General features: G+C 46.2%; 5 protein-coding genes and 1 non-coding gene across 9 annotated transcripts; 5 read left to right on the forward strand and 1 right to left on the reverse strand.

Annotated features, from left to right (window-relative positions):
* Positions 1 to 180: 180 nt before the first annotated feature.
* Positions 181 to 3,167, forward strand: LOC147063035 (tubulin alpha-1A chain-like). Its single transcript, XM_085906986.1, has 5 exons — positions 181 to 369; positions 1,176 to 1,307; positions 1,408 to 1,630; positions 1,705 to 1,853; positions 1,920 to 3,167. Exons 2-5 carry the CDS (start codon positions 1,305 to 1,307, stop codon positions 2,898 to 2,900), a joined length of 1,356 nt encoding a protein of 451 aa, XP_085763112.1. The 5' UTR covers positions 181 to 369; positions 1,176 to 1,304; the 3' UTR covers positions 2,901 to 3,167.
* A 529-nt stretch (positions 3,168 to 3,696) lies between these two features.
* On the forward strand, positions 3,697 to 10,592 carry rpgrb (retinitis pigmentosa GTPase regulator b). 2 transcript variants are annotated; one of them, XM_085906971.1, is made up of 15 exons: positions 3,697 to 3,825; positions 4,094 to 4,219; positions 4,304 to 4,396; positions 4,466 to 4,528; positions 4,596 to 4,754; positions 4,865 to 5,014; positions 5,144 to 5,302; positions 5,377 to 5,532; positions 6,066 to 6,190; positions 6,261 to 6,437; positions 6,509 to 6,665; positions 6,849 to 6,943; positions 7,010 to 7,069; positions 7,265 to 10,122; positions 10,266 to 10,592. In XM_085906971.1, exons 1-14 carry the CDS (start codon positions 3,795 to 3,797, stop codon positions 8,981 to 8,983), a joined length of 3,270 nt encoding a protein of 1,089 aa, XP_085763097.1. In that variant the 5' UTR covers positions 3,697 to 3,794; the 3' UTR covers positions 8,984 to 10,122; positions 10,266 to 10,592. The 2 variants fall into 2 exon arrangements, with proteins under 2 accessions (XP_085763097.1, XP_085763105.1); XM_085906979.1 differs by lacking the exons at positions 3,697 to 3,825; positions 4,094 to 4,219 and having other exon boundaries at positions 4,309 to 4,389.
* A 178-nt stretch (positions 10,593 to 10,770) lies between these two features.
* On the forward strand, positions 10,771 to 10,842 carry trnaw-cca (transfer RNA tryptophan (anticodon CCA)). The gene has a single exon. It is a non-coding gene; the product is annotated as a tRNA-Trp (tRNA).
* A 235-nt stretch (positions 10,843 to 11,077) lies between these two features.
* LOC147063038 (dynein light chain Tctex-type 3-like) lies at positions 11,078 to 12,769 on the forward strand. Its single transcript, XM_085916481.1, has 5 exons — positions 11,078 to 11,241; positions 11,513 to 11,554; positions 11,766 to 11,889; positions 12,198 to 12,275; positions 12,343 to 12,769. The coding sequence occupies exons 1-5, from the start codon at positions 11,221 to 11,223 to the stop codon at positions 12,414 to 12,416; spliced, it is 339 nt and encodes a 112-aa protein (XP_085772607.1). The 5' UTR covers positions 11,078 to 11,220; the 3' UTR covers positions 12,417 to 12,769.
* cybb (cytochrome b-245, beta polypeptide (chronic granulomatous disease)) lies at positions 11,704 to 16,938 on the reverse strand. Of its 3 annotated transcripts, XM_085916449.1 has the most exons (13): positions 16,846 to 16,938; positions 16,290 to 16,382; positions 16,107 to 16,217; positions 15,958 to 16,042; positions 15,744 to 15,892; positions 15,494 to 15,675; positions 15,289 to 15,421; positions 15,134 to 15,226; positions 14,824 to 15,077; positions 14,310 to 14,469; positions 13,957 to 14,103; positions 13,777 to 13,901; positions 11,704 to 13,703 (listed from the first exon to the last, which is right to left on the reverse strand). In XM_085916449.1, exons 1-13 carry the CDS (start codon positions 16,888 to 16,890, stop codon positions 13,586 to 13,588), a joined length of 1,695 nt encoding a protein of 564 aa, XP_085772575.1. In that variant the 5' UTR covers positions 16,891 to 16,938; the 3' UTR covers positions 11,704 to 13,585. The 3 variants fall into 3 exon arrangements, with proteins under 3 accessions (XP_085772575.1, XP_085772583.1, XP_085772592.1); XM_085916457.1 differs by lacking the exon at positions 15,958 to 16,042 and having other exon boundaries at positions 11,713 to 13,703; positions 16,846 to 16,928; XM_085916466.1 differs by lacking the exons at positions 15,958 to 16,042; positions 16,846 to 16,938 and having other exon boundaries at positions 11,713 to 13,703; positions 16,290 to 16,736.
* A 4,812-nt stretch (positions 16,939 to 21,750) lies between these two features.
* Positions 21,751 to 26,332, forward strand: crfa4 (cytokine receptor family, class I receptor 4). Its single transcript, XM_085921573.1, has 8 exons — positions 21,751 to 21,865; positions 22,317 to 22,470; positions 22,546 to 22,715; positions 23,408 to 23,586; positions 23,668 to 23,821; positions 24,440 to 24,530; positions 24,614 to 24,683; positions 25,103 to 26,332. The coding sequence occupies exons 1-8, from the start codon at positions 21,751 to 21,753 to the stop codon at positions 25,688 to 25,690; spliced, it is 1,521 nt and encodes a 506-aa protein (XP_085777699.1). The 3' UTR covers positions 25,691 to 26,332.
* Positions 26,333 to 26,564: the final 232 nt, after the last annotated feature.

Genomic DNA, 26,564 nt, shown 5'->3' on the forward strand with positions numbered 1-26,564 from the left:
CCTGTTCCGTCGTGTCGAGTGATTATTACAAATGGTATGGAAAATTGACTAAAGTAACACAATGCAAAACAAAATCAAGTTCAATGTGTTTGATTTCATTCCAAGTCTTCCTGCTAACAAGGCACCTGATTCAAATCAGGTGAGCTGATTATTTGAACCAGAAAGGTTGGATCTCGTGGGACTAGCGCTCCTCATCCCTGCGCTGCGTAAATCAATCAAAAGTAACCAGGGAAGTCGAATGGCGCCTGTTACTAGGCGACCTCGGAAGGCACGAGTCAAGTCAAACATGCAAATTGGCACTAAGGCAAACAGCTTCTGCTTCCGGTGCACACCATCTGTTTACTTTGGGACTTTGAGGTACCGATAAGAGTGAGTGTCACCCAATATGGAAGTGGCGCTCTCATCAAGTCCGATGGAACCTTGTGAAATTCAATCCTATTTTTCTCCATTGTCATCTGAGAGCGGGGAAGTCAACCACAGTTGAGATCTTGATGGATTGAGATCTTAAGTTGTTTGGCCACCAGCAACATGGTGTTCAAAAATCTCTGTAATGTGACAAAACAACAATTTTGGACATTTCTTAGGGGGCTTCATGATGCTAGCTCATACTAGCTTGCGCTTTCACATCATTTTTCTGATTGTTTGTGGAGGTTCCTACTGTCTTCTTGAATGTACTATTTCAAATGGGTCTTTTAGTCAAACAGGGAAAAGTTTGGACCTGTTTTACATGTTTGGGCTACTTCCTGTAGCCTTCCTCACAAGTGTCACGAGGCAACAACCATCTTGTGACGCTTCTGAGGATGGCTACGGGAAGTAGCTGAAACATGGAGAGTCAATGTTGTTGTGCCAAGTTATCACAACAATAATGTTAAAATGTGGGAGTAAAAAAAAAAAAAAAACATTCTTACAAGTCATTTTTTTTCCTTTTCCTTCAGTTGGCACTTCTATTTTATGTCTTAAATCTTTTAATGGCTTCTTGGAGCAGTATTTGAACCCGTGCTTGAATACTAAGGCAGGTGTGCACAAGATGTGAAACCCAAGAAGACGTGTCGCATTTCAGCGCACAGCTCGCCCGCCCGTCGCTCATTGCTGGTTACTAACAACAACCATTGTCAAGAGGTCAGACTTGTGTGAGCTTTTCTGGTCTCCTCCTCCAACCGTGTTTGCTTCCGCAGCTCCCTTCGGTTGCCACAACATGGCTGCTTGTTGCCAGGCAATAGCGGACTATAAAACAGCGTCCCGCTTTTGCTTGCAACAATATCCCCAAGCTCTCGTCTCAGGTGAACAAGATCTCTTCAGGAGTCATGGTGAGGTCAACACAAACATTCCCGATTCCATATTCTTAAATTGCGTTCCTAGGAAAGAATGAATGGCAATCCTTGACCTTTCTCGACATTCTTTTCGCAGCGTGAATGTATCTCCGTCCACGTCGGCCAGGCCGGGGCCCAGATTGGCAATGCATGCTGGGAGCTGTACTGTCTGGAGCACGGCATTCAGCCGGATGGGCAGATGCCCAGTGACAAGACCATCGGAGGTGGAGATGACTCCTTCAATACGTTCTTCAGCGAGACCGGCGCCGGCAAACACGTTCCCAGGGCGGTCTTTGTGGACCTGGAGCCCACGGTCATCGGTGAGAAACCAGCAGTTTGCCGACGTCATAAATCTTTTACAATTTTGCCAAAATATCTTTGCCTACTTGCGTAGATGAAGTGCGTACGGGAACGTACCGTCAGCTCTTTCATCCTGAACAGCTGATCACAGGAAAGGAAGATGCAGCCAACAACTACGCTCGTGGTCACTACACCATTGGCAAGGAGATCATTGACCTGGTTCTGGACAGGGTTCGAAAACTGGTGAGCTTCATCGGATAATCGGATCCAATCGTGTTTTCCGCCTCATGACTTTCTTCACCCTGGCAGGCGGACCAATGCACCGGACTGCAAGGTTTTCTGATCTTCCACTCCTTTGGAGGAGGAACCGGTTCTGGCTTTACATCTCTGCTGATGGAGCGTCTCTCGGTAGACTACGGCAAGAAGTCCAAATTGGAGTTCGCCATCTATCCGGCTCCTCAGGTGTCGACTGCCGTCGTGGAGCCGTACAACTCCATTCTGACCACGCACACCACCTTGGAGCACTCGGACTGCGCTTTCATGGTGGACAACGAGGCCATCTACGACATCTGCCGGAGGAACCTGGACATTGAGCGTCCCACCTACACCAACCTCAACAGATTGATTGGTCAGATTGTCTCTTCCATCACCGCCTCGCTGCGCTTCGACGGCGCTCTGAATGTGGACTTGACAGAGTTTCAGACCAACCTGGTGCCCTACCCGCGCATCCACTTCCCCCTGGCGACCTACGCCCCCGTCATCTCGGCAGAGAAGGCCTACCACGAGCAGCTGTCTGTCGCCGAGATCACCAACGCTTGTTTCGAGCCGGCCAATCAGATGGTGAAATGCGACCCTCGCCACGGCAAGTACATGGCGTGCTGCCTGCTGTACCGCGGCGACGTGGTGCCCAAAGATGTCAACTCCGCCATCGCCACCATTAAAACCAAGCGCACCATCCAATTTGTGGACTGGTGCCCCACCGGCTTCAAGGTGGGTATCAACTACCAACCCCCGACAGTAGTTCCCGGGGGAGACCTCGCCAAGGTCCAGAGAGCCGTGTGCATGCTGAGCAACACCACGGCCATCGCCGAGGCATGGGCCCGACTGGACCACAAGTTTGACCTGATGTACGCCAAGAGGGCTTTTGTGCACTGGTACGTCGGCGAGGGCATGGAGGAGGGCGAGTTCTCCGAGGCCAGAGAAGACATGGCGGCCCTGGAGAAGGACTACGAGGAGGTGGGCACGGACACCATCGGGGATGAAGAAGAGGAAGAGGGAGAAGAGTACTGAACTGTGTCACTGTTTACTATTTTGTGATTCTTTCGATTGAAATGTGTTTCACTGTATGGCGTAGTTATTGTCCGGCCACTGTAAAATGCAATGTCATGCTTATCCTGCACTCCTCCAATTGTACGGTTGCATAACAACGAGCTTAAAGCACAGCTCAGGTGAACCAACACGTCCGTTGCTGGGTGACCTGCAATTAAGACCTCACAAGGACTTTGTCAAATGAATTGCTTCATTGTTCCTGTCCTTATTCCACAACACACTTTAATATTTGGCAATAAATCCTTTTAAGCCTTACCGTGGTGTCATACTCATTTTTGTCGCGGAACCATTGTAGTTACGATTTCCTTCGGAGGGTAGGAAAAATGTTTGTTCAAATATTTCATTTTTTTAAACATAACATTTCAATTTTTTTTTAAAGTCAATACAATTTGCTGTTTTGATACTTCAGCAAGAAACATGAAGACGATATGAAAGCTGTGAGAGGGAAGTGAACCACGACACTTTCAGTCATTTAAAACAATACAATTCATTGAACACGTGAATGATAACAATTATAGTTCAACATGTTGGTGTGTTAGATTCTCGCATGACCTCTTTGGAAAATGCATTTTCCAATCATGATTGTTGATGAAATCAAATGAACCTCCCTGAGCTTGTATAAACCAACTTTTATGGCCACACAAAGTTGATTTCAAGTGAACGTGACGTCACAGACATTTGCCCGGCAACGACGTTCTAAACGTGTCGTGTCTCTTTAAGGGTCACGTGTTTGTAGCCAAGGCAATGTTGTGTTTACTTCCGGGTTAGCGGGTCGCAAACAAGAAGGGGGTAAACACGCCCAAGAGGCCGAGCAAAGCGGATTAGAGTCCCGCACCCGCAGGCTGCGGCGCACAGATGGCAGGGGAGGAGATGGACGAGATACCTGGTAAATAATCATCATCATGAAAAAAAACCTTCTTGCTCTTGTAACGCGTGTTCGCTTCAAATTCCTCTCAGCTGTTGTGTGTACATAGAGCGGCCAAATAGTACAATATAGCGAGTAAGTTCCCGTTTGAAAGAAAGTCACAAAAAAATGTCATTCGCACATTTCATGTTCAGATACAATAGAACGCAATGTGTCACAATTCAAAAAAATGAAGCTCTTTTCGTCTTGCATTTATTTGAGACCCCCCTCCTCTGTTATCGTCTTGCAGAAACGGGAGCAGTTTTCACTTTTGGCAAGAGTAAATTTGCCGACAACGTTCCCAGTAAATTTTGGCTGAAAAATGATGTTCCTCGAAAAATAGCCTGTGGGGATGAACATACTGCCTTAATAACTGGTAAGTGCTCATCTGTGCCGTAGCTTTTACAATAGAGTATTCTCTGTTGAATTGACTTTTTATTATTATTGTGTGTCTTGACAGAAAATGGAAAACTCTTCATGTTTGGCAGCAATAATTGGGGACAACTCGGTCTGGGGTCCAAAGTGACCATCAACAAGCCCACTTGTGTCAGAGGTTTGCTTTTAACCACTCATTTGTCGTGAGCATACCGAGCCAATGTCATCCTTTTTGTTTTGTGTTCAGCTCTGAAGTCAGAGAAGGTCCAGCTCGTGGCCTGTGGAAGAAACCATACGCTCATCTGCACAGGTCAGTCAGCATCACGTGATCGCAAGTCTTTTTGGCCACTTTTCCCACGTTTGTCTTTCCTCTCTAGCTCAGGGGCACGTGTACGCCACGGGTGGCAACAGCGAAGGTCAACTGGGCCTCGGCGACTGCAATGAGCGGACGTCATTCCAGCGACTGAAGTTCTTTGACTCCTACGGCCCAATCAAAATGCTTGCTGCCGGTTCAAACACGTCAGCTGCGCTCACTGGTGAGACACTTGAGGTGACACGTCAGCTGTTGATGGCAGCTCCAGCTGGATAAGAAGCATACAATTGTGAATGGTCATGGCTGTTCTTTTTTTTTTCTCCCCATCTCAAGAGAGCGGCGAGCTGTTCATGTGGGGGGACAACTCGGAGGGTCAAGTGGGCCTGGGGAAGGAGAGCTACGCGTGCTTGCCACAGGAGGTCAGTGCGGGGCAGCCCATTGCATGGGTGTCCTGTGGATACTACCACTCTGCTTATGTGACAGGTGAGCTGCCTGATTTATTCATTTGGCGCATGCAAACTTCAAATGTTCGATATATATGTTCGATATCCATTGTTTGCTATTTCACAAAATCGGTGTACATTTTGTGAAATGGATTTTTGTGACCGCTAGCGGACGGAGCTCTGTATACATTCGGGGAACGCGAGAGCGGTAAACTGGGCCTGGGGACAGAGCAGCTGTCTCGTCATCGAGTCCCCCAGCTCGTAAAAAGCATGCCCGAGCCGGTCACTCAGGTGGCCTGCGGCGGCGGACACACCGTAGCTGTTACAGGTAGGTCAAGAAAACCAAATACTCCAGATTTGGCTTTTGTAGACCAGCACCAAATATTGTTTGCTGTCTTTCAGAGAATGGCGTGTATGCCTTTGGCTTGGGTCAATTCGGTCAACTGGGCCACGGGACGTTCATATTTGAATTGCGCCTGCCGCGCCTAGTCGAGCATTTTAAGAAAGGTCAGGTGCGTCAAGTGGCGTGCGGCGAGAACCACTCAGCGGTCATCACAGGTGACTGACAGCTTTGTTTGCGTCAATTCAATGGGAACCAAACCCAAAACTTACGTTGAAAGATTTGAAACTAGGGTTGTATTTCATTATGATGATAATCAAATAGTTTCTTCATTACTTTGTGGATTAATCGTTGAATCCGAGTTGAAAATGTGTTCATTTGCATTCTTTTATTAAAAAATAGGACTCGAATTGAAAAACTGCTGAAAATGCAGAAACAAATCGGTTTTGGTTAACGACGTGATAAAAAAGGCAAAAATGTTGATTAAATATTTTATTTATATTTTATTTTCAAAAAGAATGCAATATTAAGTGGAACACTATATTTATTTATTTTCTAATTTTGTTTTATTAGTTTCCCTTTAAAATTAAATTGCTGCTTAAATTTCACTCTGTCATACTCACATATGCAGTCATTTTTTTTTATGAATGAAATGAATTTATTTTATAGGCATTTTATTTTTGGATTTATTTGGAAACTTTCCATCCCATCCCGGCCTCTCTGTGTTTTTCAAGGTTGCTTCTGTTTTCAGACAGCGGTCTCCTTTACACCTTCGGTGACGGCAGGAACGGCAAACTGGGACTAGGAGAAGAAAACTTCAGCAACCAGTTCAAACCAACTCTGTGTCCACGCTTCATCAAGTGCCACGTCCAGGAAGTATGTGCTCTCCTTCACACGTGCGTCGCCATCGCAAAGCTCTCACAAATTCCCTGCCTGCCGTTCGCAGGCAGTGTGCGGCGGTTGTCACATGGTCGTGCTGGCGCGACCCCGAGACCCGAGCTGCGGCGCAGTGTTGCTGGAAGACAACGACGTGACTGAGGATTACCTGGAGAAGCCCTACGTGGAGCTGCTGGGGAACACGGGCGACACCTCCAACCCGGCCCGTGTCCGCCGTAGGGAGAGGGTGCGTTGGACACAATGACTGTAAGTTCTTGGGCTTGTTGTGAATTTCTCAACGCCACCGCACCACCAAAGGAGCAGTCACCGGAGCAGTTTGGCGGCCTATCTGGAACATCAGCCAAGGTGAAATCGGAGCACCTCCAGCCTCCTGCCTCCAGCCACAGCAACCTGCCTTCGTCAGAACTGGCCCACAGAAAGGTGCTCCATAGCGCTCATCGACATGGCAACAAGGGTATCTACCTCACTCCATCTTCTTCACCGACACCCGATATTAATCATTAAAGATGCGGCGGGATTACATGACGTACCTTTTCATCTCTGGTCCACGTGCAGCATGTTGCTAGTTGTGGCTTGCCAACAAACAAAAAAAATCTTCGTGCTCCTAACGCCGTGTTTTCTAAATACCTATCATTAGAAGCGCTTGCAGGCCAGGCTGACGACATTGTGGAGAGCCTGAGCGACACGGAGAGTGTGAAAGGTTTGGGAGAAACCGCAGACTTCCTCAACATGGTGAGAGAACCAAAGCCGACACATTTTTGTATTTCCGCTCATGGCTTACCTTGTGCTTTCCGGCAGACGCACGTGATGAAAATGGATCCTGGTGATAAAACACTCACGCTCTCTCCGCTTCAAAAGGTAACTCGCGCGTGTTCCGATGACACTTGATAAGCCAGCTTTTCCATCCTTCGTTCTGTTGAGGATTTCTCTTTTATTTCAGCCGACTCGCTCCCGACTCGTAGCGACAGGTTTTATGATTGTTCTGTCCTGCGTTTCCTCACTCGCTAATGCATGCCTCTTTTCTATCCTCTTTCTCTCTGGTTCCCGGGATAGAAGAAGGGTAAACACGGTAAGACCATAACGAGTCCAAAAGAGGAGCCATTAAAAGATAGAAAGCTCTCGGAGCGGCCCGGGTTCTCTTCGACGTCCTTATCGCATAAGCGTCAGGTTGCGGCTGCTCGCAAAGCGCCGCCCGGCAAGCTCTCGAGGAGCTCAAGCGCTCGCTCTCAAAAGATGACCGAGCGGAACAAGGAGAACCGTATGACGGCTTCTGAGAAGCCTCGAGGGGGCTTGGGAGATTTCAAGAAAGCAACGACCGGGAGTCAGCGAGAGAAACAAAAAGCCATTTCAAAACAATGCACCAGAAAAGCAACCCGAGTCACAAAACAGGGTTCACGCTTCAGTTTAAGCGACGCATGTGAAGTGGGCCCAGGCCAGCGCCCTGAGGCCAAAGCAAAGTCCAAGAAAATCTGCTCCAAGGACTCATCAAAAGATGAGCGGAACAAAAAAGAGGCTGAGTCCAAAGACGCCGAAGAAGCGCCATCATCTTTGCATCTGCTGGCTGGAGCTGCTGCTCCCTTGCTGCAGGAGCTGGCGGCCTTCGCTTTGCCGTCGCCGTCTGACAGCGGCCATCTTGTCAGCGCTGACAGAGTGACATTTTCTGATAGCAGCAGCCCTTCCACCAATACAGGAAGACCGAGCGCGAAGGACTCAGTCGGGCAGGAGGAGGAGGATCCAGGTGAGGAAGAGGAAGACCGAGTTGGGAAGGGAACAAGCGCAAGTGAGCAAGAGGCAAGTCAGACCTCTGAGCAAGACGACGGTGACACTCTTCAGCCAGACGAGGAGGAAGAAGGTGAAAGTGCTCAGGACGACGAGGAAGAAGAAGAGACAGCTGGAAAAGAAACAGAGGGTGAAGGAAAAGAGAGCAAAGAGAAGGCTGTTGAAGAACAAACGGAAGAAGCGGAGGAGGAGGAAGAAGAAGAAGAAGAAGAGACAGCTGGAAAAGAAACAGAGGATGAAGGAAAAGAGAGCAAAGAGAAGGCTGTTGAAGAAGAAACAGAAGAAGCGGAGGAGGAGTCAGGGCAAGGATCAGAAGGTGAAGAAGAAGAAGAAACGGAGGATGAAGGAAAAGAGAGCAAAGACAAGGCTGTTGAAGAAGAAACAGAAGAAGCGGACGAGGAGTCAGGGCAAGGATCAGAAAGTGAAGAAGAAGAAGAAGAAGAAACGGAGGATGAAGGAAAAGAGAGTAAAGACAAGGCTGTTGAAGAAGAAACAGAAGAAGCGGAGGAGGAGTCAGGGCAAGAATCAGAAGGTGAAGAAGAAGAAGAAGAAGAAAAGGAGGATAGTAGTGAGGAAGAAGAAGAGGAGGAAGATTCGAAGGAAAGTGAAGGAGAAGAGGAAAAGGCGGAAAGCAGCGAGGAATCAGAAAGTGAAACGGAAGAGGAGGAGGAGGAGGAGGAGGAGGAGGAGGAGGAAAATGAAGAAGAAAGCGGAGAAGAGGAAGAGGATGAGAGTGAAGAGGAAGAGAGTGAGGAAGAGCAGAATGAGGAAGAGGAGGAGGAGGAGGGGGAAGAGGAGAGTGATGAAGAGAGTGAAGAAGAAGAGCAAGAAAGTGAGGATGAAGATGAAGAGGAGGAAGAGGAAGAAGAAGAGGTCAAAAAGATAAGCCCTAAAAGTCAGCGAAAACGGAGGCCAGGAGTCAAAGGTCAGGCAGCCGGAGAAGCCGAAGACTTTTGGGATGATGTTCTGCCGCAGTATCTCAACCTGAAATAAGCAGAACATGCATCAAATTGGTCTTCTGCTTTGATTGGGACTCCACACACCTAAAATGGTTGTTTTCTTTTTGGTTTTTCAAATAAATGCTCTTTCATTAGCAGACCTCCCTCATCCACTTTTTAATGCCACCGCAAAGAAATATGGTCAACAATAACACAAATAGAATGAAAAATGTGTCACCTTCAAACAACTCCAAACCTTGACAGCACTTCACAATCAACATTGATCAAACTACAATAATTGACAAATACGTGTAATTAGGAATCGTGCTTGATCTAAGCAGGGCACATCAATCAATATGAAATCGAATTGGTTTCAAGTGTATATATAATACAGCGATTGGTTATTGCACAAATAGCATTGCATTAGCATGACAACACACGGAAGCTGAAATCTGATTGGTCGGTCAGCACCTTGACGGCGATGAAATGATTTCACACGTCAATTTGAGAATTGTTTTTTTTTGTTTTTTTTCCATTCACTTTATAAATGCCGCTGAGTCGTATAAAAATTCAATGTGGAATCACATGCCGCTGTTGCCGCAGGATGATTGACCACCTTCACAAAGCAGGTGGGACTCGGTTTCTTCTTTCAACCAGACAGTCAGACAGTGACCTCCATCCCTTCCTCTAGTTATTTCCCATCAATTCCTGAATAGGCGTCGATAACTGCTCCTCTGTTGGTTCTTGAGTTCCGCTCACATTAGTTGAGTCTTCTAATGGTCTTAACTCCTTCCTGCATGTTGTAGTGTCACCCTTGTCTGACAACCGAAAGCCAGATGCTCCTCAACTGCTCTCCTTTCTTTACTCCACAACAACGTTTGTTAGGATTTCGCCAACGAATCTGATCAGACTGACAGCGAAGGTCCGGAAGATGAAGAAGAGGAGTCCGATCAGAGCGAGGAGGACGCAGGAGGAGTGCCGGCGCAGAGATGGGAGGAAACGCTACGGAATGTTGACCAGCCGTCGGAAGAACCCGTCCCGGTCGGGGAGCCGCGCGACCCAGCACCGGAGCTTTTCAACTCAACCCCGGGAGTCAACGGGAACGTCGCTGAAGAAACGACACTCGGTGACACTCAACCTGCCAATGGGACGGCAGACGTCGTCTCCGAGAACCAGTCGGGTTCCAAAATGAAGGTGATGACCTCAAAGGAAAATGATTTGGCTTTGGTATCATTTGGGTCGATGTGAACGGTGGCTGCAGTGTCAACCTAAAAAAGCCTCACATATTTCAAAAAAGAAAAAAAAGACACACTGTAACTAATTGTGGTGTGTTTCAGCTGTCGCTCTTCAGGCGGCTGTCAAATTCAAATTCTCAGCAGGCCCAGACGCGGGAACCATCATCTGCTGACTCACAGAGGAACCCACCGAGAAGGCCGTCCTCTGGAGCCTGCAACCTCCTCTGAGCTCAACACTTTAGCTTCTATGTCTGTTCGTCGCCCTGAATATTATTTGTTTTTCTACCTTTTTGGAGCACATTTGCACTTTTAACATGAGCTGGATTTGATGGAATTGCTGAAATGTGTCACATTTGTAAAAACGCTTTTTTTTTTTTTTGCAGTGAGAGGTGATATCAGCGCAGCGTTTTGATAGAAATCTGAATAAATGCCAACATATCTGACATTTTTCATTTTATTCCGCGATCTTTATGTGTTTGATGAGAGGGATTCTGATCGAAATCCAAATACCAACAATGTCATTCAAGCGGATGGATGCTGGCATATTTCAAGCGGCGTACGCTTAATAAATTGTGACATCAGTCCTGCAATTCAGTCGCATCGAGCGGGTCTCGTGGCGCAATGGTAGCGCGTCTGACTCCAGATCAGAAGGTTGCGTGTTCAAATCACGTCGGGATCATTGCTTTCTCCCGGGGATCAATGAAGTCATTATCTATCCCTTAAACTTTGATTAGTTAAAACTGGCCGGCTTTTGGATTCGCAAATATATATTCTACTACAAATGGGGTCCTCCGAACGACAGTTAAATCCTTTTTTTTAATACCAGCTGAAGTCAAATATTTTAAAAGTCGTGATGACGTCAGTGGCAGGCTTAAAAGTTGACATGACAGCCGGTCTTCCTACCAGCAGATGTCACTAGTGCATCGGGCATCTTGTTCATATTGCACGTCGTAGCGGAAAGCTACGTCTTGACGTTCTTTTTTCCTTTTCATTATCTGCTCTTGTAAACAAACACCAAACCCTCTTTGTGACCACTCCAAGAGTCAAAGACGACAAGATGGACGAGTATCATAACGAGGTTCGTAGTTTTCTCGTTCTTTATTCAAGGCGGGATAGCAAAATGCTTGTTTGCTAATATCAGTTTAGCTAGTCTCCAAATTCCTAGTCCTGTGTTCTCGATGACATTTCAATTGTGAGTCGTGACTGTCTATTATCGTAATGGATAGCAAAGCATTACTACTAGAGTGTTAAGATCTGCTTCATGTTTTTTCTTGCCGTGTAATTTTTTCCGTCATTTATCAATGGAAAAATGATTTTGTACACTAACTCACCATATGCTGCTTTTTCAGGGCTCATTCAACACTGAAGAAGCTGATAACATTGTCAAAGAGGTAATCTCTTTTTATCTTACTGAAATTTTCCAATATGTATCTTATTGTGTGAAACTATTTTGGGGACGGGTGCTGTGAAGATGATACATTAGCAATGGACTTCAGTTTCCATAACTAACTGAATGCCACATTTGATTTCAAAGGAATGAAGCCTGAGGCTCTGATGGTTCTGCATCCCGTGTTGTCATCTGACATCTTCTCTGTGTTTCAGTGTATCGACGCTGTAGTGGGCGGCGATGACTACAACCAGAATCTGGTGAACAAATGGACCTCTGCCATAGTAGAGCGTTGCCTCAAGCAACTGGTCAAACTGGGAAAACAGTATAAGTTTATCGGTATGTTGGATTCAGAAATATAGCGGTTCCTTGACTTATGACATGAGAAGTTGTGATGATCCAATGAATTGACTTGCACATTTCTGGGATAAAAGATGTTGCTCCAACACTTCTGGCACTCAAGTTGTGCCTCACAAGAACACAAATGACCACAACGCACATTGACAATATAATAATTCTCTTAAGCATAGATTCTTTATCCTCTGTGATTTTTTTTTTTCCAGTCGTGTCTGTGTGACTACTAAAATAAAAGAGTCAGTGTCATCAAACATAATTATATGTATTTATTATTTTTTTTTTGTCTATAGTTACATGCTCCCTGATGCAGAAAACTGGTGCTGGCCTCCACACAGCAAACTCCTGCTACTGGGACACGACCACGGACGGTACGTGAGGACAATCAGCCAGGCTGACTTCAATGACACTTTGTTTAATGCGCTGGTATCCTTGCAGGTAGCTCCACAGTGAGATGGGAAAGCCGCACTATGTACTGCGTGGTCAGCGTGTTTGCCGTTGCAATGGCGTAGAGAGCAGCGTCTTGCTGGGGAACAACAAAAGTGCCACTTCCATTCCGCCAATGGCGTCGAGAGCGGCGTCTTGCTGGGGAAACAACAAAAGTGCCACTTCCACTCCGGATGTGAATGCACAGTAAGTGTAGAACTTTCTGGGCTGTACTGTACATAATATTGAAAAGAATAATGACCACAATCTTTATGCAGCTCCAAACTCCTACTTTGCACAATGAGTGGCGACAAATCTTGTTCTACATCTTAAAGCGACAACGCTATTCGATTTTATTATTTAGTCTGTTGTCTTAGGCATGTCACATGTCAGAAGGAATATTGGTCTTGTTTTTCAATTAAAAGAACAAAGATCCCCACTTTATTTGTTCAAGATTTATTCAACAGTATCAACCCTTCTGGTGTTTTTTTTTTATTTTTTGGTTTGTTGTTTTTTTTCATTTGGAGTTCAGTTTAAAATGTTCTTGTTCGGGGTTGATGATGGTAATCTAAACAGACGGGATGAAAAACTGCAAACTCTTCCACAGAAAAGATCAAACTCTAAATGTTTATTTCACCTAAATCCTACTTGCTTGATCATAAGTGACCCAAATTTAGATTCTAGATCTGATAGCCATTTTTTTTTTTTTTTTTTTAAATCTGAAAATGTTGCCCACGGTGTCATTCTGTCTTCAAATGAATGCTGAAGGCAATTCATTTTTATTACTCCGTCTATTTATTTATGACATCAAACTGGTGAACTTCTGCATCAGACTCTGAAGGAAGAAGTGAAAGTTTTCTTGTTTGTACGTGAAGATCGTGTCAAATCGGTGAGATCAAAATAACAATTGAATGAGGAAAAACAGAAGTGGTTGTGAAACCAACGATTGAAGCATTGCTAAAGCAGAACAATGTCAACGTGGAAAGTACCGGCAGGTCTATTTCTTTGCTTTTTGTGCAACAGCGGCATATTTGCAAAACATCTGGCGGGGAGGTAGATGTCAGAGCTTCCTCAAAATCTCCGTCAAGAAAGCTCGGCTTGCTTGGCACGACCCTTCTGGGCTCTTGTTTTTGAAGAGCGCCAGTATAATAATATTGAAACACTACAGATTTGATGATGCAGATGATCTAAATTGCTCTTAATTCGGAATGACTCAAAATAATAGTTTTTAGACTAACCTCGGACAAATTCTCAATTAAAAGTTTTCTGTGTTAAAGATAAACTTGACGTCAGTTTCCGAGTGTGACAAACACTGTTTCTCCAACGACTTGCCCAACTGCGGTGGCCCGCACAGGAACACTCCGACTTTGGTTCTGTGGAAGCGTCAATTCAACAGGCTGATTTTTGGGAATCTGGATAAATGAACAAAGACGGACGTGGTCTCACCCAGGATGCTTGGACGCAATGCCGGTGAACTCTGTGTCCCAGTTGGGCTTTCCGTAAAGGGTTTTCTGCTTAAGCCCTGTGATGGGGTCATTCTCCGCCTCGTGGTGTACCCAGAAGTGGGCCGCCTATCAACAGCACAGTTAAATCAAGAAAGCCTCTTCCTGGAAAAAGTTCCCACACCTCTTCTTCCTTCCAGCGGGTGAGGTAGATGTTGTAGCTCAGGAAGTCCGTCACGCTCTTTGCCGCCATCTGGCTCTCCAGCGACTGCAGCAAGTCGGCGAACCACTCGAAGGCCTGCGTCTCGGGGCAAAGCCAGTAGAAGTAGATCTGGACGGGGACATGGAAATCATTCTGGTTCTGACTCTCAGAGGAAATCATGTAGTTCAACACGATGGTGGAAAAAAAAATCAATCATTTCACAAAAGCATAAATGAGCTGGACTGAATGCAAAATGATGGCAAAGAAGAGTTCTGGTTGCAATGTTTAAAGTTCTCACGCCATCTTGGAAAATCCTTCTCTTGTCAGCGTCTTACCTTTTTGGTGAAGACATCCTTGTTCTGGATACGTTTGTACCACACCGACTTGAGGATGGAAGCAAAAGGCGTGACGCCGATTCCCGCCCCCACCAGCACGACCACCTCGTAGCGAAACACGTCCTCGCTGGCGGTACCGAAGGGCCCGTCGATGGCCACCCTGGAAGAACCCGGCGAACCCATTTAAAGCAGAAATGTGAACCTACTCCAATTTTAGGGGAGGAACTTTTTAAGGATGAATCATTTTGCTCCACATGCCTAACCGTTTGATATTTTCTGCTGTAAATGGAGAAATGTTTTGTATTTCCCAGCAAGATTGCGGCGGCGCATTTCAGATCCGATTGTTCTGATTGAGGCTTTCTGGCATCCATTGCGTCTTCTCTTAAAATGGGAAGAATTACAGCATCACAATAGGCCACCTAGCGTGAAGATGAGCCAGAGACGCCTTCCCCCAACGACGACGTAGCGCTGGCGCAATCAAACATAATCAGTGACAATTTCAGTGTTTTCATACTTTGGCAGTTTCCAAGCCTCCTGAGGCTCGGTTTTGTCTCCTCCGCAGGCTTCGTACAAGGCCCGAGTCCAGTCTCCGACAATTCGGATGTGGGCGCTGAAGTAGTCCTCCTCGGGGGCTGAGGTCAGGGTGAAGGGATGCCATTCCAGTCTGGAGACAGACGGGCACTGGATGAAGACGTACTGGCCCACCTCCATGTGGAAACCTTTCCTCTTCATCTGAAGCTCCAAAGTTTTGGAGGGATGCATCACCACCTGTGTCGACACACGCCGTCAGATTGGACTTTGATGACGTCACGTTTCCACTTTACCTTTGTGATGACCACTTTCTGGTGGGATCGATAGAGTCGAACCAGCCTCTCGCACGCGTATAAGATCATGGGTCCCACGATCCACTTCCAGGTCTGCGAGATGAAAAAATCTGGCACGGAATTCCAACGAAAGTCAAGAGGTTCTGGTGGCGTACCATCGGCGGGTTTCCGGCAAATTCTGGAACGGCGCAGTCCGTTTCATTTCTCCCCCAGTCCTCAAAGTGCTCTGCACATGCTTGCGGTTTGTTGGTCGTCAGGCTGGTAGCTGTCTGACCTCGCACGATCCTCCTGCGCGGCAAAGCACGGATATTGAGGAACATCAGAGAGAGAAGGTGGTGAACCGTCGATTGATTTCCTTACCCAAAGCCGTGGAATACCAGTCCTATGAAGAAGAGGACAAAAAGGTGATGGGTGTACCAGAACACCTCAAAGTAGGACCGGCGGATGACCTCCATGGAAGACGTGATGATGAGGATAAGGGCCAGCGTGATGACCACGCCCGTCACGCCGGCGATGGTGGTGAACATGACGATGGTTGGATTCTGTTCCAAAAAAAAAAAAAAAAGTTCTGTATTTGCTGCCGTTTTTCGGTGCGACAAGTTTTACGCACCGTTTGGTTGGACCTGATGGGGTTGAGGAAGGAGGCGTTGTCTCCGTTGCCGATTTCCGACAGAAGGAAAGGCAGAAGGCTGCTGTTGCCGTTCAGCTGAGCGTCCATGAAATACTCAAAGTTGAACAAGTGCGCCACGATGTGCACGGCTAAAAAAAAAACAAATCACGACTGGGTGAGGTCAGAGGTGGCTCGGTGGCGACGGCGATCCCACCTGTGTGGAAGGCGATCATGTACGCCACCAGCTTGTGGAAAGTGATGTTCCGGTCCAGCTGCCGAGCGGCTGTGCGGCTGCAGAACTGAGCGCTCCTTTCAGTTAGCCTAGCCGCAAAGTCACCCAATCGGGTCGGAACCTTTTCCTACCTGGATGGAGCCGCGGGTGAAGGAGAGCAGGTTCCTGCAGACGGGTAGCAGGATGAGCATGCAGTTGAAGTTGAGGCAGGCGGCCGGAGCTCGAGCCCACGACAAAGCGTGCTGCAAATCAAACACGCTTAGATTCATCAGACCAGCGTCCCGTCCCGTCCCGGTGGGAGACGCCCCACTCACCCCGAGTAGCACACGCGTGTAGAACCATTTGTCCACCAGAAAGGCCATGTAGAAATGGACGAAGAGGAAGGCGTTAATGGCGAGCCAAACCAGCTGAAGCAGACAAGCACAAGTACGCTGAGTTCATCTGATAGCGCACATTTCATTCCCGCGCTTTTAATGAGTTAGCTTGCTCATTAGTGATTGTCGACGCTGACAATAGAAACAGCCAAATGAATGAAGTGGGATGTTCAGAATGAACCAAAGTCCAAACCAAAAATGACTTTCTTGAATTTGTATTCCTTTTTGCTTTCCAACTGAAGCCGCATGTTTTAGATGTCCACACCCGATTCACATGATCAGCATCGTTACCAGGCTTTCTTGAAGCTGGTAGATGAGCTGATCATTTGAATGGGGGGACGTGCAGGACAGATGCCCTGGAGGACACCCCATTCGGATAGATGCTATCCGTAATGGCTGTCAATGGTGTTCAGGCTTCTGCTTGAAAGCAAAAAAAAAAAAAAAAATACTCATCCTCGACGTGGTGACCTTTAAAATAAATCAAAATAATTCTCACAATGACAAAGATGGAAAGTCCCTCGTTGGCTGCCAAGTTCCCCATGCCGAGTCCGGGCGGGCGGGCGCGAGTGCTGGCTGGTGCTAAGCAGAAGAGCGAATGAATGCGCGCGCTCTGCGACTCAACCTTTTTTTGTTTGGCGCAAATAGGGAAGTGAAAAGTGCGCTACTGAAATCATCTGTGTCAGTTAAGGGATTTCTTCACCTGCGGTTTATTTCTAGTAAAGGCATTGAAAGCACGTCGTGTTGATTTACCACCGTCCACGACACAACGAATCCGTTTGAGCGCTCTTTGATTTCACCTGGCGTCACGTTGACACACACCGACCGACCGGTTGGTTGGTTGGTTGGTTGGTTGGTTGGTTGGTTGGTTGGTTGGTTGGTTGGTTAGGGTTAGGGTTAGGGTTTGGGTTGCTTGCTTGGTTGCTCGGTTGCTTGGGCGCTCGACCGTTGAGGAGGAAGGTGAGGAAGGTGACATCCATCCATCCATCCATCCATCGATCGATCGGATGGATGTTCGACATGTGGAGGAAGTGGCCGATTTCAAAACTAGACGCAAACACAGAGTTGCTTTAAGTTTCCTGTTTCAAACACGCTCTAAGCAAAGAGACAATTCACCCGAGTCTCGATGGCGGCAATAAATATATAAATGGCGTCCTTATTTGGCCTTTCGTAATTCCTTTTTTTGTTTTTGTTTTGTTTATGCAGACAAAGGGTCCCTGAGGCTGGCAGCGAGATTGCGTCATTCCTTTTGAAAATGCAGGAGTTTATTAACTTCAATGTGATTTCTTTTGGTCTGAAAATTATGACTCATAAATCATAAATTCAGACTAAATAAATAAACGCACGTTTGTTTGTTCATCTGTATAATTATGACGTATAGTGATAGCCAGAATAATTAAATACTCCTCCACTAGATGGCAGAAGATACACACAAACAGGCCCAGAGTTGACTGAGGTTTAATCAGGAGTAAATTTAGTCAAGGTAATTATTTCGATGTTATTACTTTTTGTGACATTTGGATGAGTTGTTTTTTTCACCCTGTCAAAAGGTCGGAAAATACTTTTCTAATCTACAAGCTAACAGTAATAACGTGGGTACAAACACTCCACTCAATTGAATTTGCAGCAATAAAGAACCAAACTGTTTTTTATATAGCGCCCTCCAGCAGAACGACGACCGTACTACACCTTTTGAAATGCTGGGCTCAAAACAGGGCTGATAAATGGAACCGACCCAGGAAGTTGGGTCAATTTCAGGTTGGTCAATCTGAGCCGACTTCTTGGGTCGGCCCAATTTGAATCCAAAAGTGGGATCTTTTTCAATTCAGCATTTGTAAGGGTATTGGATTGTGAGTCGCAGGCGAGGCTTCGGTTCAACCTCAAATGACCAATTGGATCAATGCGATAAATTGGGGAATGTCCAAAGCGATCGAGTGAGTCCCAAAATCCATAAAAATGTTGTCATAAGCAAAAGTAATTCAGGCATAAAGCTTCCTGCGATTTGACCTCCAATAATCTGGGGATTGTATTCATAGAGCATTTCACAAATCTTAATCTCCTTTGTTGGAGCAACACCAACGCTTTTCATTTCGCTCACTGGAAGAGTCAAACATGCACATGTACTGCTGACACCAATTTCACACGTCACAGAAATTCAAACGATTCGACAACAAAACATTTGACGTCACATTGCCAAAAGTTCTAGCCGCGTCCAGTGCAGCCGGAGCCAGAGCTGGCCACTGAATCCGCCCCCATGTGCACGCGCACGGCAAGCGCAGCTCGTCCGTCAGGCGCGCGAGCGAGATTGCGCGTCTTTGGCTCCTCCGGGAATTGACTTCAGACAAGCAGCTGCTGCTCCATCAACACAAAGACGAACGGACTGGAGGAATTTGCAACAAATACTTCCACAGGCAAGGTGAGTCCACTCATCTTCATTCTCTTTTATTCAAAGATGACGTCACCCCGATAAAAAACAACAACATTATTTACAAGAGAATTAATAAGTCGTTGGGTGTACAAAAAGTGGTGTAACTTGGAGATGTTTTTTTTTTTGCTTGTCATCAGTATTACCATCACTGTCAATTACCATTTTGGGCTTTGAATGAGTCTTCTTGTTGGGTTTTACGTCCATCTCAGATTCTTGTTGTCTTTCCTGAAGTGGTCCAGAATGACTTTTTCCTTTCACCTGTAGCACTCAAGTCCACCACTGTTGAGATTTTGGATGGTTCTGATGACATCTCTGACGCCTTCATGGCATCTTTGTCATTCCCGGCGAGATGTGTCGTAGATGGGTGGTTGAAGAATTTTCAGAATGAACACACTTTGAATGATCATTTAGCAACATTGGCTCCAACATCAACAAAGTGAGACCTTGTGTCCATTTCAACTCCAATCTAAGAACACTTGAAAGACAAAAGTGGAATGAAATGAAAATGTTTTGCTTCATGTGATCTTTTTAAAGAGATGACGCAAACTGGACAGTGCTGGTTTTGGAAGCAAAACATTCAGTAAGTGGAGTTTAATGAGTAAAGTGTTTGTCTTCATCCTTATATAAGGCACTCTTGAAGCGTTATGAAAGTTAGAGCCGCCCGCCACGCCGGGAACATGCGGTCCATTGGCAGGAACAAAACGTCACATGATTTGGATTTCATGACACACACATGCTTGCATTGTATGTTGAACTCTTTCAACAATTTCATCTTGTGACAACCAACTATAAGTTTCATGAGTGAGCCTACAGAAAACCTTTTGTCTGCTTACGGCATTAGCGTCGTTTCGCGTTTGTCCATACGCTGAAGATTAAAGACGCCGTATTGGAATGTCCATCTTCCGCCAAATGGTTCGATGGCCATCATCTGCGACTTCCTGTCTTGAGCAGGATGTTTGAATCTTTTCTTCACTTGGGGCGCTGCTAATGGAACTGAATGACTTTTTCCAAGCGTTGCCTGAAAGCGACACAACGTGTTACATGACTCGAGAGGTCACCGACACTCGAGGCGTTTCCAAGCACGCTGCTGGAACATTTGGGTTCCGGCAAATTAAAGATGGAAATTGGCATTTGGAAGGCTCTTTGACGAGTCGAGCGGCACACTGACTAATTGTACGATGAAGGGGATATTGAATAAGTGTACGGATGTGTGTACTTTGAACCCCGCGTGTTGGTTTATGGGTGGTCAGAGGTGCCTTACAGTACATGTGCGGAAATTGTTAATGAGTCACCAGCCCACGTCAATGTGTAGGATAAACTTGAAGACACATTTGAAGTGTCAGTCATTTTGCAATTCTGCTTGGTGTGACTGTGAAGACGGAGATATGTCAAATGACAATGGATCAGACCGATGGAATTTCAAGTCAAGCAAAATGATTCCATTCAATTGAAAAAGGAGCTAGGTCAGAAAAGAAATGCTTGCAATGTCTCAGTGTTGTTGAAATGTGCAAAACCTAAAACGTGCGTCCCTTTTTGCTCTTTGCTCCGTTCCGCACTCACTCACTCACTCACTCACTCACTCACTCACTCACTCACTCACTCACTCACTCACTCACTCACTCACTCACTCACTCACTCACTCACTCACTCACTCACTCACTCACTCACTCACTCACTCACTCACTCACTCACACGTGTTGCTTCAGGGCGCATATAGATTAAGCTGTCGCATAATCATAAAACTTGCGTTTGCGCGACGAGCTGCGCCGATTTCATGACGCCGCAAGCAGTGACGTCACCAATGTGTTGTTGTTCGGCAGCAACTGATGAGTCCGTCGCTTTAATTGGACCCCCCCACAACAAAGAAACAGAATGTATTATCCATTGAAATGTCCCCAGACAGCAAAATATAGAGAAGTAAACAACTTTGTTGTGCTAGCTCACATTGTTGCCATGAATGTCAACAAATGATAACATACCCCCCCCCCCCCCCCTCTACCTTCTGAGACATCTGACTGGTGGCTATGCATGCATGTTTCGAAGCGAATGACATGATTTGACATATTGCTAGCCATGGCGCCTTTGAGTGGATAAAATGGACTTGGCATGATATGACACACAATGTGACCTTTGTGGTTTGGATTTCAATTTCAAAGATCCAATTGAAACCTGGTGACTGTTCCATTGTGGATGCTCCTGTTGCTGATTGAAGTAAGGAGCTAACCCAAAATCACATTAATCTTAAAGGATGAATAACAATTCGCTAAGGTTCAAATCAGACCGAGTGACTTGCTTGAAAGTGACGGATGACTAAGGTAGAAAAAAAAAAGTGGTTTAAACTGAAAATTTCAAGGCAACAAACTTTGATAACTTCAAGTTGAAAGGGTTGCCAAAATAATCTTTCCTGAATTTCACAAAGTTGACAGAATGGTTGTCTTTTTTATTAAACCCCAAGTGAACCAGTATATAAATAAAAGCAACTGGCTTGCTTTGTTGTGCTAACATTGTAGAAATGGCAGTAAATTACATTTGAAAGTTAACTCCAATTTTTTTAGGCCTAAAATACAAGTTGTGTTTTTTTTTTGTTCAGCAAGGATCATAGTTGCTGTTTGATTAAATCTTGGGATGAATGCGTCAGACAAGACCATCTTCCTGGAATATTAGAAAAAAGAGAAAGAGAGCATAGTCCACGGAGGATGAGACTTTCCAACAAAAAAAGGAGGCAACATTTTCCAACGAGTATTGCTGCTTTCACTGTTGTTGCTTTGAAAAGTTTTTTTCTTGACTTGGCACGCTTCCAGTCAGTTCATATTGGCAACACAAAAAGGGGGGCCGGGGGGGGGGGGTTCATCCTTGTGATACGTCCCATGACTGGGGGATGCTCCCGTTGCAGTTGTCCAACTTTCCCACACACTTGCCGGAAGTGCGTTCGTTGTTGTTTGTGTTGACAGCGCGTGCCGCTGCCGCTGTAGCGGGATGCCGCCGCCGGGGCCGGGGCCGGTGCCGGTGCCGGTGCCGCTGTTGCTATTTTGCCTGCTTTTCGCCTCTCTGGCCCGCAACTCAATGCAACAGCTGGACAGACAAGCTGCAGGTGAGTCCCGTCTTCAAATCAATTCATTAAGTCGACTAATTCATAAGGAATTAACGAATAAATACAATTTTATTGTTTATTTGGAGAGGGGGGGCAAAAAAATAAATACAACACATTTTTTACGACCCTTAGTAACTTCTATGACGTCTGAAGCTTCCCGTTTACATGAATGACATTTTTTGACGTCCCTGGAGTTGGTCTTGCAATAGAAAAAATAGCTTTCAAACTTTTTTTTTTGTTTTTTTTTGCGAGACTCACTCCAGGTACGTAAGGTGTCACTTCTGCCTGTTTGACTCTCTGATGCTTATGAATCGGTATCGGCCGTGGTGTTCCCACCGCCTGCAGATGCCAATCAATCTCGCTTGTGTTTGTTGACGCGTAACTTTGACATGGCTAACCTTCAAGTCCATAAATAAGAATGTTAACATGTGCATCGGTACGTCGCCGAAAGACTCCCAGCGTGTCGGCGAGGTTGCCGTGACAACCAGGCCTCTCATCTACAAATGCCGTTCGCCCAACATGGAGGTGTTCACCTGCTGGTGGCATCCGCTCAGCAACCTGACGGAGGGAGAGGAGGTGACCTACGTGCTCACCTATTCCAAAGAGTATGAAAACGCTTGTTCTTTTTCCAAATGAGCAAAACATTCCCCCGTAACGATGTGTGTTTTTGTTGTGTTCAGCAACGAGCCCAAACACGAGTGTCCCGACTACACGAGCAGAGGTGCCAACAGCTGCTTTTTTGACAGCAGCCACACGTTCATATGGAACATCTACTGCATGAACGTCACGGCCGTAACGCCCCGCCAAAATTTCACCTCGCCTCAACACTGCCTGGATGTCGCCGACATCGGTAAGGTCAAATGCCAAGTCGCTGTTGTTGCCAAAAAGCTGCACGTAGAACTGAAAAAAAAGTTTGAAAGATATATTGACCTTGTAATCGTACCCTGAACTCAATTGAATTTTATTCAACTAAAAAAGCTCATTTGTTTATGCCTGCAACTCAAAACACTCATCATCTTTCTCTATTGAAATAAATAGAAGAAAAAAAGTCATTTGTTTTTTAATAAGAGAAATTGCACTACAGCCGATCGTAATGGATTTTAGAAACACAATAACAACATCATTAAACAGAATGTGGAGGACGTAACAGTTTGCGTACCAGAATTGATTTATTGCGTCTTGTGCGGGATTTGACCACCAGGGGGCAGTATAATAGAGTCATGCAGACACAATCAAAGAAGAGTTTCAAAGTTACTGGAAGTGATTCAGTAAGTTGCGGTAGTATAAAGGGAGCTTTCGGTACCTGCGGATTCACCTGGTCACATATTTCAAATGGAATATTTGTTCTCGTTTTGAAGGGGCAGCAACCCCTGTTTTAACGATTTATTTTATAAAATGGAAAACAATCATTAGTGGTTCATCCCAGGTCATTAAAAAAATGTTCAGTTCTTTTTGAAAACGTTGACAGTATGATCCTTGATAATCAATTGTACGTAGCGGCCTGCAGCCATCCAATATTTTTCTTTATTGTCCGTCTTCCAGTTCAGACCGAAGCGCCCATCAACCTAACCTACCAACTGACGGATGCCGGCGGGGACGAGATGGGTCACGACGTCCTACTCACCTGGGCGTACCCGAGGCCTTCCGACCTCAAATACGGCTGGATCACGCTGGTCTACGAACTGCAGTACAGACAAGTTAGCCAGCCTGGCAAGTGGAAGGTCAATGAAATGTTCAATACGTAAACGGCAAATTGCTCTCGGGGTAGAATTCTAGCTCACTTTGTGTCCCACGGCCTGCAGGTCAAGCAGTCGCTGCGAGAGCCTCAAGTCAAACTGCTCGGCCTTCCCGTCAACGACTACGTGCTTCGCGTACGGTGCCGCTCGCTCAACTACGGCCTGTGGAGCAATTGGAGCCAGCCGTTGCTGATGAGCATTCCGAGCCAGGCGCCAGCAGGTAGCTACCACTCGTGTGAGCCGGCAGTCGAGCCAATTAGAGGGAGGGTGGACGTCATTGCATTTGCTACCCGGGACTTCAGTGACGGGCCGTTTACCCGATTAAATGTGTTACTTTCAAAGCCAGGCTTTTTCAAAACAAGGAACCTCTTAAGTGCTAGCCAATTTCCAATATTATCTCCCAAGGCTGGCTGAATATTGTGTTTCATCATGATGTAAACACACAAATGACCATATGAAAAAAGTTTGTTTCTTAAACTTGGGTTGGAGTCACTCAAAGCAGAAAACAATCTTGGCGGCGACAATTTGGTGACAATAAATGGACCAGACCTTAGACTAGTTCCGATTTTTGGTGCAGGTGATGCAACACGATTTTGCTGGATTTAATCAAAGCGAAAGCAGACAGATTCCAAACAATCAGGGGAAAGAAAAACGATGACAAGGAGCTCTTGCCCTGTTAGGACGAATTTCAAGATTGAACTGACAATGACGCAATTGTGTATAGTTTCAATTACAAGGACTAACAGGACTAATTCTGAAGTCAAATTCGATTGACTTGGCAAGACGGTATTTCAAATTTGAGAATGTCGGCTGCTTCTGCTCTTCCCCTTGATTGAAGCAGACAAATTGCTGGTGTTGATTCTGGTGACGAGCATCAGCGTGGTGGCGCTGCTGGCCATCGCCGTGCGTGTCATTCCGCAATGTGTGAGGTGAGAATTGACAATTCACGTGCGATGAATTGCTCCTCGCCATTCTTCCCTAAAATCTGCCATCCAACTGTGTGACCATTCAGAGTCAAAGACTTCTTCTGGCCACGTATTCCAAAACCACGCATCATCGGCCTGGACCCGCTGATTTTGAAGGTAACGCGTGTTCTGTCTGTCCTTCTTGTAGTTATCATAATAGGCACAAAGAACACCTTTCTTATACCCTGTTGTTGGCTACCAAGGAATGGGCATTTTTTCCCCTCCCCCCCTCCGGTAGGTATTTCGCCACAGGTTCAGCAAAGTTCTTGAAGCCCAAGGGATGTGTCTGTTTTGAGCAAGCTCAGTACACAGCCCTGTAGGCCTTACGAGGGCAACCAGATTTCGTTGTGGTTTCTTGAAAATCTAATTGGAAGTCAAAGATGTATTTCATTTCATTTTAGTTCATTCATTTTTTGTTGTTTATTTACAGTACTGAAAAAAAGTTGAGGTTTCATTCATTAGTATTTCTACTTGTTTTTTTCCCTCCGCCGCTGCTCACTGACATGATTTTTTCCCATCCTACTCTTTGTCCTCAGAAGGGGAACTTGGAAGAAATCAACCAGCATCTGTGTAATTTCCACAGCTACCTAGCTCCCATCTTCATGGACACGGACGTGTGGGAGCAAGTGAGCCCCGACAGCATCTATCTCCCCTCCAGCAAAGACTGCAGCATCCCCAGCGAGTCCCCCGGCCAGGTGACGGACACCTTCGGCGGCGCCCCTCGCGACTCGACGCCTACCGCGCCGCTTCATCAACACGTGAGCCAGCCTCCGACGGCGTTCGGGCAAAGCCCGTACTGCACGTCTCCTCCTCAAGACCTCCCGCCGTCCCCGTGGCCCAATATCATTAGCATGCCGGAAGACAGCTACAGCATGATGGGGCAGCCCGTCCCACCCTCGACCGCCCCCTCCACCGGCTGCCCCCCGCAGGATCTCTACAGCTGCGTGCAGCTCACCAACCGCAGCGATGGGCTGCAATTGGTGCCGTGCCCGCCGCTGGCATATTGCGAGCTCCCGCCACTCCCCAAGTCGAATTTCCACGGCGAGGTAAAGGAGCAAGACGAGGAGAAGCTGGCCGAGTATCAGGCCAAAAAGAAAGATGCCGATGTGGCCAAAGAGAGCTGAGCGCCCGGTAAGATGCGCAGAAGATATTTGTCTTGTTTTTTGTGACTCATGCAACCACTTGACTTTGTCACATTCGGAGAGGAATTGGCAGCATCCACGCAAATGGTGGAAACGCTTTGAATGTCGCCCCTTTGTCATGAATATGGTGGATAAACAATGACAAAAGTGAAGCGGCACGAGTATGTGGATTGAAAAAATTGGCAAGACGCTGGGAGCCTGAAGCATGCATCACCCCCCCGCTCAGCTCGTATTCACGCTATTTTCATTTGTGATATGAAAATGCCACTTAGCCCATCATCACGGAAAGTCCACATTTTGGCGTGACACTCCCTCTGACCACAAGTGCTTGCTTTGCTTGGATCTTTAAATGCTGAATGACCAAAGTGTGTTGAATGTGTCATGTAATCTATTTTGTTTTTGGAGAGGAGATCAAAGTGGCCGTAATGAGCAGAAGGTGTGCTAGAGAATGTGAAAGACAGCTTTTGGAGCACCAGTCCTGGAACTTTTCAGACGCCTGACATATTTCGTCCTCTGTGCTGGTCTCATTGACATTTCTGGATGTGGGCTTTCTTCCTCAGGTTTTGGGCCACTTTGCTTTTGCCACAAAACCTCTGTAGGGGCTTATTGTGCAGGGCAAATAAAGACGTGCAGAAATAATTGCTAACTTTCATCATTAGCCTTGAGTAATTCGTGGCGCGGCATTTCCATTATAAATAGAAAAGTTTAGAGTCAGCTGACTGACAAAGGCCGCGTTGTTCTTTTGAGAGATGAGAATCTCGGAGAAGATTCTTCTTGTGGTGGTGCGTTGAATGTTCTCAGAATGAAACTCCAAAGTAAGGAAAAAAGACATTCAAATACTTCGAAGAATGTAGGA

Source organism: Syngnathus leptorhynchus, chromosome 1 (assembly GCF_054491065.1).
Source record: "Syngnathus leptorhynchus isolate UIUO chromosome 1, UIUO_Slep, whole genome shotgun sequence".
Classification (NCBI taxonomy): domain Eukaryota; kingdom Metazoa; phylum Chordata; class Actinopteri; order Syngnathiformes; family Syngnathidae; genus Syngnathus; species Syngnathus leptorhynchus.

Coding starts and splice junctions, on each gene's coding strand:
- LOC147063035 (XM_085906986.1), top strand. Junction 1,631..1,704: donor CCTGGAGCCCACGGTCATCG/GTGAGAAACCAG, acceptor CTACTTGCGTAG/ATGAAGTGCGTACGGGAACG. Junction 1,854..1,919: donor TGGACAGGGTTCGAAAACTG/GTGAGCTTCATC, acceptor TCACCCTGGCAG/GCGGACCAATGCACCGGACT.
- rpgrb (XM_085906971.1), top strand. CDS start 3,795: ATGGCAGGGGAGGAGATGGACGAGATACCTG. Junction 6,191..6,260: donor TCAAGTGCCACGTCCAGGAA/GTATGTGCTCTC, acceptor TGCCGTTCGCAG/GCAGTGTGCGGCGGTTGTCA. Junction 6,666..6,848: donor TCATCGACATGGCAACAAGG/GTATCTACCTCA, acceptor ACCTATCATTAG/AAGCGCTTGCAGGCCAGGCT.
- LOC147063038 (XM_085916481.1), top strand. CDS start 11,221: ATGGACGAGTATCATAACGAG. Junction 11,555..11,765: donor CTGATAACATTGTCAAAGAG/GTAATCTCTTTT, acceptor TCTGTGTTTCAG/TGTATCGACGCTGTAGTGGG. Junction 11,890..12,197: donor AAAACAGTATAAGTTTATCG/GTATGTTGGATT, acceptor TTTTGTCTATAG/TTACATGCTCCCTGATGCAG.
- cybb (XM_085916449.1), bottom strand. CDS start 16,890: ATGGGGAACTTGGCAGCCAACGAGGGACTTTCCATCTTTGTCATT. Junction 14,104..14,309: donor AGGATGTCTTCACCAAAAAG/GTAAGACGCTGA, acceptor GTCCCCGTCCAG/ATCTACTTCTACTGGCTTTG. Junction 13,704..13,776: donor ATTGCGTCCAAGCATCCTGG/GTGAGACCACGT, acceptor ACGCTTCCACAG/AACCAAAGTCGGAGTGTTCC.
- crfa4 (XM_085921573.1), top strand. CDS start 21,751: ATGCCGCCGCCGGGGCCGGGGCCGGTGCCGGTGCCGGTGCCGCTGTTG. Junction 22,716..23,407: donor CCTGGATGTCGCCGACATCG/GTAAGGTCAAAT, acceptor TCCGTCTTCCAG/TTCAGACCGAAGCGCCCATC. Junction 24,531..24,613: donor GTCATTCCGCAATGTGTGAG/GTGAGAATTGAC, acceptor GTGACCATTCAG/AGTCAAAGACTTCTTCTGGC.